Genomic DNA, 13,448 nt, shown 5'->3' with positions numbered 1-13,448 from the left:
AATCCCAATCTTGTAAGACAATACTAATTTGGAAATAAGATTGTACAAATTAACTCCACTCAAACCATTTATTTATTTTATTGTAATATTATTTAGTATGACTGTTGGGATGATATGACAGTCAAAATTAACCAAATTAAATCGTATATTGACCCTATTTAATTATCAAATGCATATATGCAGGCACTAGTTCCACAACCTTATGCTGCAAATGCACCTAGAAGGGTAACTTTTTGTGTCTACTATATATATATATTCTTCTTTTTCTACTTCTTTGTTCTTCAATTTTTCTCCTTTTAGTAATAATTTGACATCTTCATGCAGTACTATTGATATACACACTCAGATTAAGAACTCTAGTTTTTCGTCCGTACGTATATGCATCCATTTAAAGTGTACTCATTTCTTGTGTTTTTTTTTTCGCTATCCAGAGTAGCTGGTGGATCGCATTTCAAGCATTGGAGATGGCGCTTAGTGTCAGAAATATTTTGGCTACTGGTAGCATCATGTGAGGTTATCAATTAAGAGGAAATCAAAGATGGACAAGCTAAAGCAGAACTACATATATGGCTGCATTTTTGGAATACGTTATCCTGCATTTTTGCTAACAGAGTAATCTTTTTCCTAGAAAATCTGCCATGGAAATATCTTGCATAGAAACAAACATACCCTAATTGAACAAATTGATTGTATCTCAGGACACTATAACAGCCCCACCAATCATATATCATATCATATATATAGAGGAATCAGTAAAGGAAAAGCTTATAATCGCGACAAATGACGCTTAATTGTTTTGACAAGTGTCCCTCTTTATTATTAAACGTGCATTTAAGCTAGTTAAACTTTTTTTGTTTTTTTTTAACAAAGCAAAACTCTTAAAAACGTTAAGCCACCTCATATGCATGCAGTTTAATTTTTTAAAACAAAATAAACTGTTGACAAGTGTCCCTCTTATTATTGGACGTGCATTTAAGTTGGTTAAACTTGGTGTAAAGTTGGTTAACCCACCTCATCATGCGTGTAATTTTATTTTTTAAAACAAAATAACTGAATCTGAAGTCAAATACAAATGAAAAGGTGCGATCAGTTTTTTTTTTTCTACCAAAAAACTGTATGTGAAAAATTGTTTGGAGGAAGACGCTATAACATTAAAAAAAGACAAGACTTCTTCCTCACTATTTCTCATGCTCCAAAGAACTTGCCACTTTATCAAACTTCCAACCCTTTACGCTGATCAAGTAAGTTTTCTATGCATGCTCAAGATTTCATTTTAAAATTTGTTTTGTGGTTTATTTATTATAATTTTTGTGATTGGATATTAGAACCTTTTAACAAAATCGTTCTACTGCCCCTTGGAGTTCGTCTTCAAATCTGATCAACCAAAAGGTTTTCTACTGCCCCTTTTTCGTTTGTCATCTATTTTCATTTTTCGTCCTTATTTTATGTTCTAATTTATATATTATTGCTTATTTTGTGCTAAAAGTATTTTCTTTTATGATATATATGTGAAGGACGGTGGTCGGGAAAATAAAATTTAAAAAAAAAAAAAAAAAATCTCATTTTGTCGGGACTTCTTTCTATACCTCTTAGTTTCATTGAAACCGAGAAAAATATACAAAAAATACAAATCTTACGTTTCAATTTTTTGTCCTTATTTTTTGTTATAAATGTAGTTTCTTTTACGTTAAACATGCAATACATGTATATATACACTTTTAGAATGTTGTATGAGTTACACTTCATTTCATATTGCCCTCAATTTTAAAGGTAATAAGAAAACAATATTTATAAAAATGACTATATAATATTTGGCAAAAGGTTTCTTTTGTAAATATTGAATACAAGTTATAGCAATAATGTGAATACATTATTTTATTCTTTGTTTTTGTGAATTCTTATATTATGACAGAAGCACATTTAATTTTAAAAAAAGTAATAAATAATTGAAGAATAATAAAATGTGTAGAAAAATAGCATAAGCAAGAGAGAAAATAACACAATGAATTACGGGTGGTTAATTGTTAATTTTATTCATTATTTTTTTTTTGTTTTACACTATTTTGTGCATTACAATATTATGTAATTGTTCTCTAGAATTAAATTTAGTAAATGTAAATATTCAATACATGTGATTTCTTTTACTTAATTTGAAAATAATTTGCAATAAGAATGCAATTTCTTAAATAATTTGAAGTCGTGTATTTATACTTTTTTTTAGTTTACGTCATTCAATTTTCATACGAAAAATTAAGCATAATATATAATTTTATGGTCAATAATTATAATTTGTAGTTGATTATGTACGCTGATAATTATATAAGCCCTCCATTTTATGTTTTGTGAGTTACAGTTAACTTGATATTGCCCTCCATTTTGAAGGTACCATGTATATGATAATAAGAAAACAATATTTATAATATTTCACTTCATGTTTGGTGATTTATAAATTGTTAATTATTCATTATTTGATTATGGTGAGTGTGCAATTTTCTTTAGTTGAAATATGTTTATTGTTAACAATATTTTCTTTTGGGTTTCTATTTTAGACTGTAGCATGGCAGACAAACATTATAAGAAAGATGAACGAGTTCCCAACGGACGCTTACTCAGCCTGGTACGCTGGGCGTGTCGCGAGAGATATGAAGTCCTCCGTTTGCGTCCTTTCATGGTGAGGACTCCTAGCATCAGTCGTAGGAGGGTACGACGTGTTCAGATACATCGAGAGAGGATATCAGACAGGGGACTCGCTCATGCGTGCGCCTCTGATCCTAAGAGGGCAACATCACTAAGTCACTACCAACACTTGCATCAAACACCTGAAGTTATTAATTTTCACCACATGGTTGATTTGGAGTATCAAGAAAAGACAAATGCACCACCGCCTGAGTCCTCCGACAATGAGGACGATCACGCTTGACATATTTCAATTTCTCTATTATAAATTCTCAAATTTCATGTTTATAGACTTGATAAATTTTATGTAGCATTTTAATATAGGTTATCCAGTTTGTAAATATTGAATACAAGTTATTCCAATTATGTGAGTGTACTATTTTGTTCTTTGCTTTTGTGAATTCCTGTATATGTATGAAATGTCTATTGAATTAACATCTATAAAATTGAATACATGTGATATATTTTGCTTCCTTACGATATTATTTACCATATACGTTTACGTATTTTTATTCTTATTCATAAGTTTTTATTTTGTTTTTAAAATTTAATGTAGCATTCTAAAAACTTTTTTTAAAACTATTTTGTATATTATTTATTACTTTCTAATTTGATTCTTATTCAGTTTTAATTAGTAAAAACCTGCGCATAACGCGGATTACATGCTAGGTACTCTAATTTGCGAAGCATTTAATTCACTGCAAACATCAAATTAAAATTGAGCCCCGCCAAATTGGACAAAACCCAAGCCTGCCTTATCGGTACCGGACAAGCTAAAGCAAATGAAGTTATCTATCGATCCGATGGAGATTGTTTTGTTTTACTCGATCTTCTGATTAGTTAATTAATTAGGCCATACGTTGTGGTTAGAAGTATTAGTCTTTAATCATTTGATTAGTAGGACAATTGAGTGTAATTTTGTCTTAGGAATAGTTTTAGTCTAGTTGCAAAAGTATTATTTTTCTGAGATTAATTACAACATGAGACGGGAGAATTAAGGGACAAAAATTACAGAAACAAACACAAAAAAAAAAAAAAAACTGTGCAAATCAATTATAAGTTCCGAAACAACATACTCACCGCAAGTAAACATAAATTAAAACGGAATGCGTCAAATAAACGTATTCTACCCTATAAATTCTTGGGACATATGTTGTACTATTAATTAATTTAAAGCAACTAGTGCAATTCTTTTTTTCTTTTTTAAAATCATGATGGTTTTTCAACTATGAATTATGAAAAAATGAAAATACAACTATCGTCGAAATCCTGTAACGTCCGGTCGCCGTTGCCGGATACATCCAGATCCGGTCGGATCAGTGGCCAGATCCATCCAAATCCGACCGGATCCCGGCCATTTTGGCCAGATCCAACCGAATCAGTGGCCGGATCCATCCAAATCCGGCCGAATTCCGGCCATTTTGGCCAAATCCGGCCATGGTCCGGCCGGCTTCTGACCATGGCCGGATTTTGGTCCGCCGGCATCCAGCGATGATGGCCAAATGTCGTCGGATTCTGACATGCACCGGCAATATTTCGATGGCCGGATGTTGCTGGATTCCTGTGCCGCCTGAATAATTTGGCTAGTTGTTGCATCATGTGATGTGATCAATTAAGAGGAAATCAAAGATGGACAAGAACTTCATGCCATTTTTGAGATATAGGCCAGGAATGTGCATGCATATATATGGCCAACACAAGGGCAAAATTTACGTGTTGTTTTCTTTGCTTTGTTGTGTTCTTTATTAACAACTCATCTGTTATTTCTACATGCTTTGGTTTTTTTGAAAGTGTTGAAAATAAGAATTTTTTTTTTTTTTTTTTTAACGAAAGATGTGAGTATTTTATTGATCAAAGATCACAAGCATAAAGCTCTTACATCACAAAGCATAAAGCTCTACAAAATTATAGCCACATACTATATGAGGTTACATAGTTATAGATACAAATAAAATTCTTACAATAAAGTGATATCTATGACTTTCATCTTCCGCTAACCCATGTACAAAAATAATTAAAGAGCAGATTTGCTCTGAGCAGACTAGATTTAAGAAAATAGTAACTAAATATCTTAAAAATTTATTTAAACTGGCCATGAGAAAATCGTAGGAGTATGGAGTAAAAAGGAAAAGGAAGAGGAGGAGGGAGCAACTCATATATGTTTTCTGAAAGGGAAAGTCTTAAAAATAAGAGTCTTAAATCACCACTTTTCTTGGGAATAAATTACGGTGGCAAAATTCAAACTCTTGACCTCATGATCTGCTCTTATACAATCTTAAGTCATTATTACATTAAATGATTACCGGCCACTTATTTCAAAAATTTAAGTAAATAAAAAATTATGCATTTAATAATTTAACAAAGAATTCATGATGGAATGTTTTCGAATTAGAATAACGGTTTGTAATAGCTGCATCATAGTCGATCGACAACTTAACGTACGTACTTAAAATCTCCAATTATTAACTATAACCTAATGGAAAGTTCGCTTCCGTTACGAATTATTTGGGTGTCTATATATATATATATATGAATATAATTAGATTTTCTATTTTATGACGGTGGGGATCGCATCAGGACAAAGACATAGATTGATGCTTTATATCTTAGTATCTCCCAAAAACTGCTCTTAATAAGTCAGAAATCTTTCTTATTTTCGTGCAAATTAAACAATAATTTATTCAGATGTTCCATTTTGGAACCATAGCAAGCTAAAAAAAATTATAAAAAAGGAAGATATATTGCATAATCTTTTCATAATGCAACAACTATACATGCAATTTCTTATAACACTAATCAGCACGTACAGTTGTAGTTATCAATCAGCAGTGAACATTAGAGCTTAGTGGCAGTCGATCGGCAGATTATTGAGGATTGTTATCAGCTTGTCTTGTGGTTTGTCTCAAACTCTGATTGGAGTTCAATATTATCAATCAATTTTCATTTTCTGTTACTTTTGGATTCTATCAACCTTCCTTAGATATCCTTTCCTCAAATATCCTTGATTGAATTTTGTTTTGTATTTGTGATATTGAATTTGTTGATACTTTGGAATTTGATATTGAATTAGGGTCAAGTCCATATAATCAACATTTACACATGCTCATTCATAACCTTTTATTATTTTCATTTCATAAACATTCTATAATATTTTCATAACTTCCATACTTTGTTATGGTATGTGCATTTTTCTCAAGTATATACTATATATAATAACAAAATCATGGTATGTACAGGGATTTATTTTTTTTCTTCGTACAATCCATGCGTCTTTTATATAAAGACATTTCATCAAATCAATATGTAAACCTAGGGTTCAATCATATCTAACACATAATGCAATTTCACAATTATTCAATTCGAAGTGAGTTTACTTGCATCGAACGCTTAAATTCCTGTTTTGTTCTTTCACCACAACACCTCGCTTAACCGTCTGCAATTTATTTCCACATTAGTTTGATTTTTTTTCCCACAAAACCCTAACTGTCCACTTTTGGTGGCCCTAGTTTTTCTTAAATGAAATTTACCTATGGAACCCTAATTCTCTCAAACCCTCAAGACGCTTAAATCCCTGTTTTCATGTGTGTTTAGCAAGTGTCCTAGAAGACAATTGTTATATTTCCACGCAGACAGTGAGGACTATGCATCTTCAAGTGAAAAAAAATTATTGTCAATAAGGAAAAAATGATCAAGAGTTAGAAATTATTGTCAATAATATTAAGCGTTCTCGACCTTAAACAGATTCAAACCTTTTCCTCGTTTATTCCTCATTCAAACTATTGAAAAAGCCAACAGTTGCCGGAGTTCTAGATTGAACCAGGCGATGTTCATTCGTGAAGGTGATCCATATAGAAGAATGTTAGAGGTTCTGGAGTTACTGTGGTAGGATACTGGGAGGTGAATGGGTCGTTTGAGGTTATAAGAATATTGGGTATTCGTAGTTAGAAAGGTTTTGTAAGTGGAACAATATGTAATGTAAATCTTGAAGAGTTATTCAAAATGTTTTCACTTTGTCACCAGATCCGCGTGTCATGGAATTTTCAAACCCTAACAACGTTTATTTTCTAATTTAGCAATCTGTTTACGTGTCCTATCGTTACCCGGTTTTGTCAATTGATTGAAATTTTTCACTAGGAGTGAAGTTCCTCTTCTGTTATGTATTTATTAAGCAATATCATTAAAAGTGTTAGACAAAATAAAGTGAAAAGGCGTAACAGAGCCTCGACACGAAGCTCCAAGTGCATGAGTTCACCTGATCAAAATCAAGTGAAGTGCCCATCATGCAAGATCTTGGTTTTTTAATCCTCGGTAGCATTTACATTTTTCTTCTCCCTTTATTTTGAAAAATTTACATACAATAATTGATTGTTTGTGGACCCTTAAAGGCGCGTAACTGAGTTAGAACAGTAAAATTGGGGTCCAATAATGTGTATGGTACCAAATAAAGTGATGTAGCTTACAACATTACATTAAACAAATACTGATTCATACTGATTGAAAAGATAATAATGGTTGAGCGTCTACAAATAAGGTTGACATTGTTGATGTGGGAACAACATCCGGTGGCTCATACATTTTTGCTTGGACGTCTTCAAGCTCTTCATAGTTTTGTTGAAGGTTAGGGGCTTTTTGCAACATTTGAACTACGTCCAACTCTATTGCAACTTCTTTCATTGTAGGTCGTTTCTTTCCGTTTAAGTTTAGGCACCTATTTGCAAGGTTCGCAATCGCAATGATCTCTTCTCTCTTACCTTCCTTCAAAACTCGACTATCAATGATATCAAACAAATTGTTCTCCTCCACCGATTGAATGAAATATGTGGCTAAACTTTTGGATTCTTGTGTTCTTGTTGAAGAAATCACTTTTTTGCCAGTTAACAATTCAGCAAGGACAACACCAAAACTATAAACATCACTCTTTTCTGTAAATTGACTTGATTGGAAATATTCAGGGTCCAAGTATCCAAAAGTTCCATGCACTAGTGTGGTTAAGTGAGTTTGATCAACAGTGATGTTTCTTGAAATCCCAAAGTCAGCTACTTTAGCTCTAAATTTATCATCTAAGAGTATGTTTGTAGACTTAATGTCCCGATGATAAATAGGCAAGGAAGCTACTGAGTGTAAATAGAAGAGAGCTCCTGCAACTTCTGTTGCAATTCGTAAGCGCATATCCCATGTTAATGGAAACTCCTCCGTTTGGCCATTAACATATTGGGAAAGAGCTCCGTTAGGAACGTATTCATAAACTAGAAGAGGAACTTCTGTCTCCAAACAACAACCAATTAGCTTAACCACATTCCTGTGGTTAATTTGTGAAAGGATGAAAACTTCATTAATGAATTCTTCAAGTTTCCCTTCATCAATTACCTTGGACTTTTTCACAGCAACGATTCTTCCATCTGTCAACATGCCTTTGTAAACAATACCTTGTCCTCCTTGGCCAAGTATTCTATTTACATTAAAACGGTCAGTGGCCTTCTCTAAATCTTTTGAATTAAACAATTTGGTGTTCTCAAAATTGGCTTCATGTGAAGATAATTGTTGTTGTAACAATAAACCACCATTTCGTTTGAAAAACTTGTTCTTTTGTTTAATCCTCCTCCTCTTCTTCACCACTTTGTAGGACCACCATCCACCAACAAGTAGAACCAATAGCCCAAAGCTACTGCTAATACCTACTTAACACAATGTAATAGGAAAAGATTATCCATTGTAGTAAAAGGTTATGCGATAGTTTTGATTGAGAAATTTGACTTAAAATAGATAGACGACTTCTCATAATGCTAGAAATTAGTCCGACAAACTATCATGTTACAAAAAGTATGTTTATATATTTTGACTATTGAAGTATTCCAAAAGAAGGAGATGGTAAAAGAGGGTTGTTGAGGGAGGAAAAGGATAAACAAAAAAGCATGAAGGTTTAATTAAGGTTCACATTAGAATCTCCTGCCTGTAATTTTAAAAAATTTCAAGTCATCCATCTTGAATAAAAAAAAAAAAAAATTTACAAGAAATGATTTCTTTAGCCAATACCTAAAAAGTTTGGGTGCACCATCCCTTAAAATTTTGGGAATGGTTAGTCATCCCAAGAAAGTAGTTGGCCACCTCATAAGCCTTAAAAGGTGACTGGACCACCCCCTCCACCCTAAGGGCATGAGGGGGTGGCTAGTCAATCTCCCTCTCAAGATCACTTATGGGGGTTAGTCAGCCCCATTCGAGTTTTTTTGAATAGTTCAACCATTCTCAAAACCTTTTGGAGAGTGGTTGATTACCCTTGAGACTAATGGAGTGGTCGGTCATCCCTCGAGAGTTTTGAGAGTGGTCAACCCACTTTCAAAAGCAATTGAAGTTATTAGCCACCCTCTTTGAGTGGAGTAGCAATCCCATTCTTGCAATCTTATTTTTGCTTCAAAATGATTGACTTGGCAAAATCTTAGTATTCATTTAAACTATTTTAAGAATTGCAGGCTCTTGCAATTCTTAAGAATTTTAGGATAGTAGCTAGTAATTATAATTAAAGCATCCGTCTAGATAGTAGTAAAGTGAATTTCAAGGATATATTTATTGAAAATTGATTACGTAGAACGTGCAGGAGAAATATTAAAAAAGAGAAAAAGAAAAAGAGATTTGCCACCACAGACTCTTGGAAAAATACTTCAAAGATTAGGAATATGATAGTACTTCAAAGATTGGAGACAAGCTAGCAGTATAACTGAGTGACGTAAGTTTTAGATGTGTAATCATGGCGAGCCCATTTTGATCATTTTAATTTTTTTCAAAAGATGCATGTGCTCTAGCTAATTTTTTTTTTTTTTTTTTTTTTCAAAACATGTGTTTTAAAATTTTTATCCAAAAGCATAATATTAATTCTCCTAATTAAAAAACAGTACATCCAAAGCAAGTAGGACCAATAGAAAGAAGATCAATCAAAATAATGTGGGACAAAATATATATGAGATTTATATTGTGTGGGTGGTTTTTCAAAAGAAAAATAAAATGGGAAGCTTGTTTATACTTTTGATCCGAGTAAACGTACATACCTATAGTGAGCAGTCTCTTGGTGTCTATCCCACACTTGTAAGACCCATACGTATTTACACAGTATCCATTATTGGAACAATAAGTGACTCTGCCCGGTTCCTCGCATTCGTTAATATCTGACATGTAACACAGTTAGTATCTAACACGAAAAGGAAGAATGAGGAAGAATAAAAGAGATAAAATAGAGTAGCTAGCTATAAAAACTTTACCTCCACATCCTCCAACAACATAGGGATTTCCTTTAAAGCCCCAATTGCAATAACATGTAAAATAGGCCGCCCGCGGACCACCATGACCATAACAATCGTACTCTTTGTTGGTATAAGATTCGAGTGATATTGGAAGTGAGTAGAATGACGTGTCAAAAATCCCCCATTCCAACACCACAGGAACGTGCGACATAATGGAGGACATATTTATTAATGAACCACTATCCCAGAACCACTCTTCTTCTACCAAGAATGCAGAATTGCATTGTTTGGTGACTGCAGGGTAGCTAATTGGATCTATAGTTGTCTCGAACGCATTGAGATCTGAAGCAATTGTGGTTTGGCAGCAGTTAGTGCCATGGCAACTACTACCATTTATCACTACTTTACTCGAATCACATCTTGACTGCATGCACCCAATAATTGAACCATCCGAGGATCTCATTGAGGCAGAGTTATCGCAACCCATGACGACGAATATGTTTTTTCCCTGGGAGAAGATGAAAGAGCTGTTTGCTAGCTCTACATTTTGTTTTCTGCTTGAACTGTTAGTACAAGTAGAAAATGTCGGATAATTGACGCGAACTGTACTTCGTGAAGATCTATAAGCGTCTCCTAATGAAATGTTCAGCACCTCCAGGCCGAAGCTACTCAAGAAAGGTTTGGGAGGGCTGAAAGAGTCATTGCAAACTACTTCAAACCAGTGATCAACGTAGCAACCAGCTCCTATTCCAAAAGGGTACGGGATGCTAACATCCCCACAGATTGCTTGACATGAAGTACTATTAATTGCTAAACCCGCTGCTTGTACAAATAATATTGCATCAATTGAACACAATAGCACAATCATGATCTGAAATACCATTTTTACCGCCATGGATGACGGAATTGTTAAGCAGCTAGATATAAGCCCCAAGCCCCGGCCCGCTTTATACAACCCCATTACCGTCCGAACTTCGAAGTTCTCTGGAAGTTGCCGAGAAGACCGACCAAGTTGTCTTTGTCGGGACTAGACTAGTTTATCATTAACAATTTGAGAAGACAAAATTACGATTAAAAAAAAAAAGGTATTTCATGTATCGAGATTGGGGGCTTTTTTTAGTTGAAACGAAGTTAGTTGACCAAGAACGACTCGCATGCCGCAGGACCAAGATTTAGTCAACAATGTGTTCTCAAGGGGTACCCCCTTCCTCTCATAGCTATACACTTCACCTTCCTGGCTTCCTCTCACCTAAAGGCCATACAGCTTCACCTTCCTCTCATACACTTTCACATCTACAAACAAAGACGATCAAAATGAATTTTTACTGTCGAAAGATGAAATACAAAGAATAATAAATAGAAAACCATTCAAAATTCAAAGCCCTAATACATTTAAACATCTTTAAAAAAAAAAAACAAAAAAAAAAAAAAGTAAACTTGCGGAGTTGCGGCTCTCTCTCTATTTGAAGGAATAAATATATAACTTTTATGTACTTTTAAGTGCACACTTTTTAACGGGGTATTACTAGGAAAAGATTTTGGCGTGTAAAAAGAGACAACAAGCCGGTTAAGTGGTTAACACTCGAAGACCAAATATATAGCATTAAAAAAAGAAAAAAAAGACTATAGTGCATACCTCCTGACTTGGCTTGATGAAAATTAAACCAACATTGACGTCAACAAAGTGTACCTCGAGTTGATTAATATATGCTGGAGCTGAATAATTTTTTAGCAATGCTATAAATTCTAAAAAAAAAAATCAAAATTTAGTTTTTAAATGATGTGTCATAATTTCATATAATTTCTTATTTTGATTAATATGTCACTATCTCATGATATTGTGATACATTATTTGGGAACCAAATTTTGAAAAAAATTTTGAAAAGTCTAAATTTTTTTTTCAAATTTTTGGTTTAAATATTTAAATGTACTTTTAAGTATGTTCAGGTCAGATTACCGGCCATCTTTAATTCTTGGTTGTGCAATGTGCCAAGGATATTCTTAAAATAACAAAACATTTTTTGTTTTGTGTTTTTTTTCTTGTCAATTAGACAAAACCCTTTCAAATGCTGAATATATATATATATATATATATATATATATATATATATATATATATATATATAAAGCAGACCGTCTGTGCTTGGAATCAGAGACCCTATGGGCGGTAGAAATCAATTAAAATTTTAGGCTTAACTAATAATTTTCAAAATAGTTCCGTGTTTATTTTTAAAAATAAAATTATAAATTTATTTTCAAGATACATGCATAGGTATTTTTGTAAATTCCGTTAAATTCTGACCAACACCTAAATCTTAGCAATTTTTTTTAAAAAAAAAAAATGGATATTTTGAGAATTTTGATATATATGATTTAACAGAAAATTCTAACTAAGGGTTGAAATTAAAAAAAATTGAAAGATAGATATTCTAAATTGACACTTTTTAAAGTTATGGTACATTTTTTCAAAAGTAATGAAAGATGAGGCCAGGGGTAGTTATAGTTTTCCCAAACAAAAAATTTCAGTCTTTTGCTTAGCGGCATCATGTTCCATTTCCTTTCTTTATTTGTCTTTTAGTCTATTATCTTTGAGCCTATTATGCAAGAGATATGATACATTTACAACTTTCATATAATTGTTGTACAACTCTAATTAACTACTTTTTTTTTTAAAATCAACCATCAGATGTATGTATAGGACCCACTTGTAAGAAAATAAATTCAATAGTTAGTTTAAAAAAAAAGTTTTTGGAGTTGTATCAAGAGTTGTACAACAATCATTTCTCATTACGCAAACATGCCAAAAAATTTTTTTTTAAAAAAAGCATGAATTTATATGGATTTACTACAGCAAATGAGGAGATTACAATTAAGCCTCTCAACTTCACTCTTCGCCAAGAAGACCAAGTTGTCTTTGTGTGTTCTTTCTGTGCAGTTGTCTTTGTCTGGACTAGCTAGACTTGTTTATCATTAACAATTTGAGGAGACAAAATTACGATTAAAAAAAAAAAAAAAAAAGGTTAATTATTTCATGGATCGAGATTGGAGGCATTTTTTAGTTGAAACAAAGTTAGTTGAGAACGACTCGCATGCAAGACCAAGTCATACAAGATTTAGTAAACAATGTGTTCTCAAGGGGGCTCACGTAACGGCTAACGCCAGCACATTTCAATACACTTGAGAGAGAGTTAAAAGAAAAACCTTGACGAGGCTGGGGAAATTAAAAAGAAATGCCGTATGCATTTTTAAGTACACATTTCTTTGACGTGATATTAAAAATTATTATTTAATTTTTTATTTAGTAGTAATTTTTACTCTTATGTACGTTAAAAAAAGCATGTACATGCAATTGAAGTGCACGTAGCATTTCTCTTTTTATAGTAAGTTCAGTGACTTTAAGAAATTTTTCAAAATGGTTGGTCATGTACTATAATGAGAGTTCGACTCTCAAAATAAAAAATTTTAATCTAATTAGTATTAACCGCATTGAATTCAATTAATGGTTACGGTTCAATTAAATTTGAATGAGCGTTTGTAATT

General features: G+C 32.8%; 1 protein-coding gene across 1 annotated transcript; it reads right to left on the bottom strand.

Annotated features, from left to right (window-relative positions):
- Window positions 1–7,146: 7,146 nt before the first annotated feature.
- On the bottom strand, window positions 7,147–10,855 carry LOC133873254 (wall-associated receptor kinase-like 10). Its single transcript, XM_062310981.1, has 3 exons — window positions 9,927–10,855; window positions 9,717–9,833; window positions 7,147–8,351 (listed from the first exon to the last, which is right to left on the bottom strand). The coding sequence occupies exons 1-3, from the start codon at window positions 10,801–10,803 to the stop codon at window positions 7,162–7,164; spliced, it is 2,184 nt and encodes a 727-aa protein (XP_062166965.1). The 5' UTR covers window positions 10,804–10,855; the 3' UTR covers window positions 7,147–7,161.
- Window positions 10,856–13,448: the final 2,593 nt, after the last annotated feature.

This window comes from Alnus glutinosa, chromosome 1 (genome assembly GCF_958979055.1).
Source record: "Alnus glutinosa chromosome 1, dhAlnGlut1.1, whole genome shotgun sequence".
Lineage (NCBI taxonomy): Eukaryota > Viridiplantae > Streptophyta > Magnoliopsida > Fagales > Betulaceae > Alnus > Alnus glutinosa.
Note: the sequence above shows the minus strand (reverse complement) of the source record. Positions and strands in the feature narration are given on the sequence as shown.

What these genes read in the sequence shown, in the direction of transcription:
- LOC133873254 (XM_062310981.1), bottom strand. Translation starts at nt 10,803, where the DNA reads ATGGCGGTAAAAATGGTATTTCAGATCATGATTGTGCTATTGTGTTCA. An exon ending in TGTTGTTGGAGGATGTGGAG is followed by an intron (nt 9,834 to 9,926) that starts GTAAAGTTTTTA and finishes GTTACATGTCAG; the next exon opens with ATATTAACGAATGCGAGGAA. An exon ending in CAAGAGACTGCTCACTATAG is followed by an intron (nt 8,352 to 9,716) that starts GTATGTACGTTT and finishes TGTGTTAAGTAG; the next exon opens with GTATTAGCAGTAGCTTTGGG.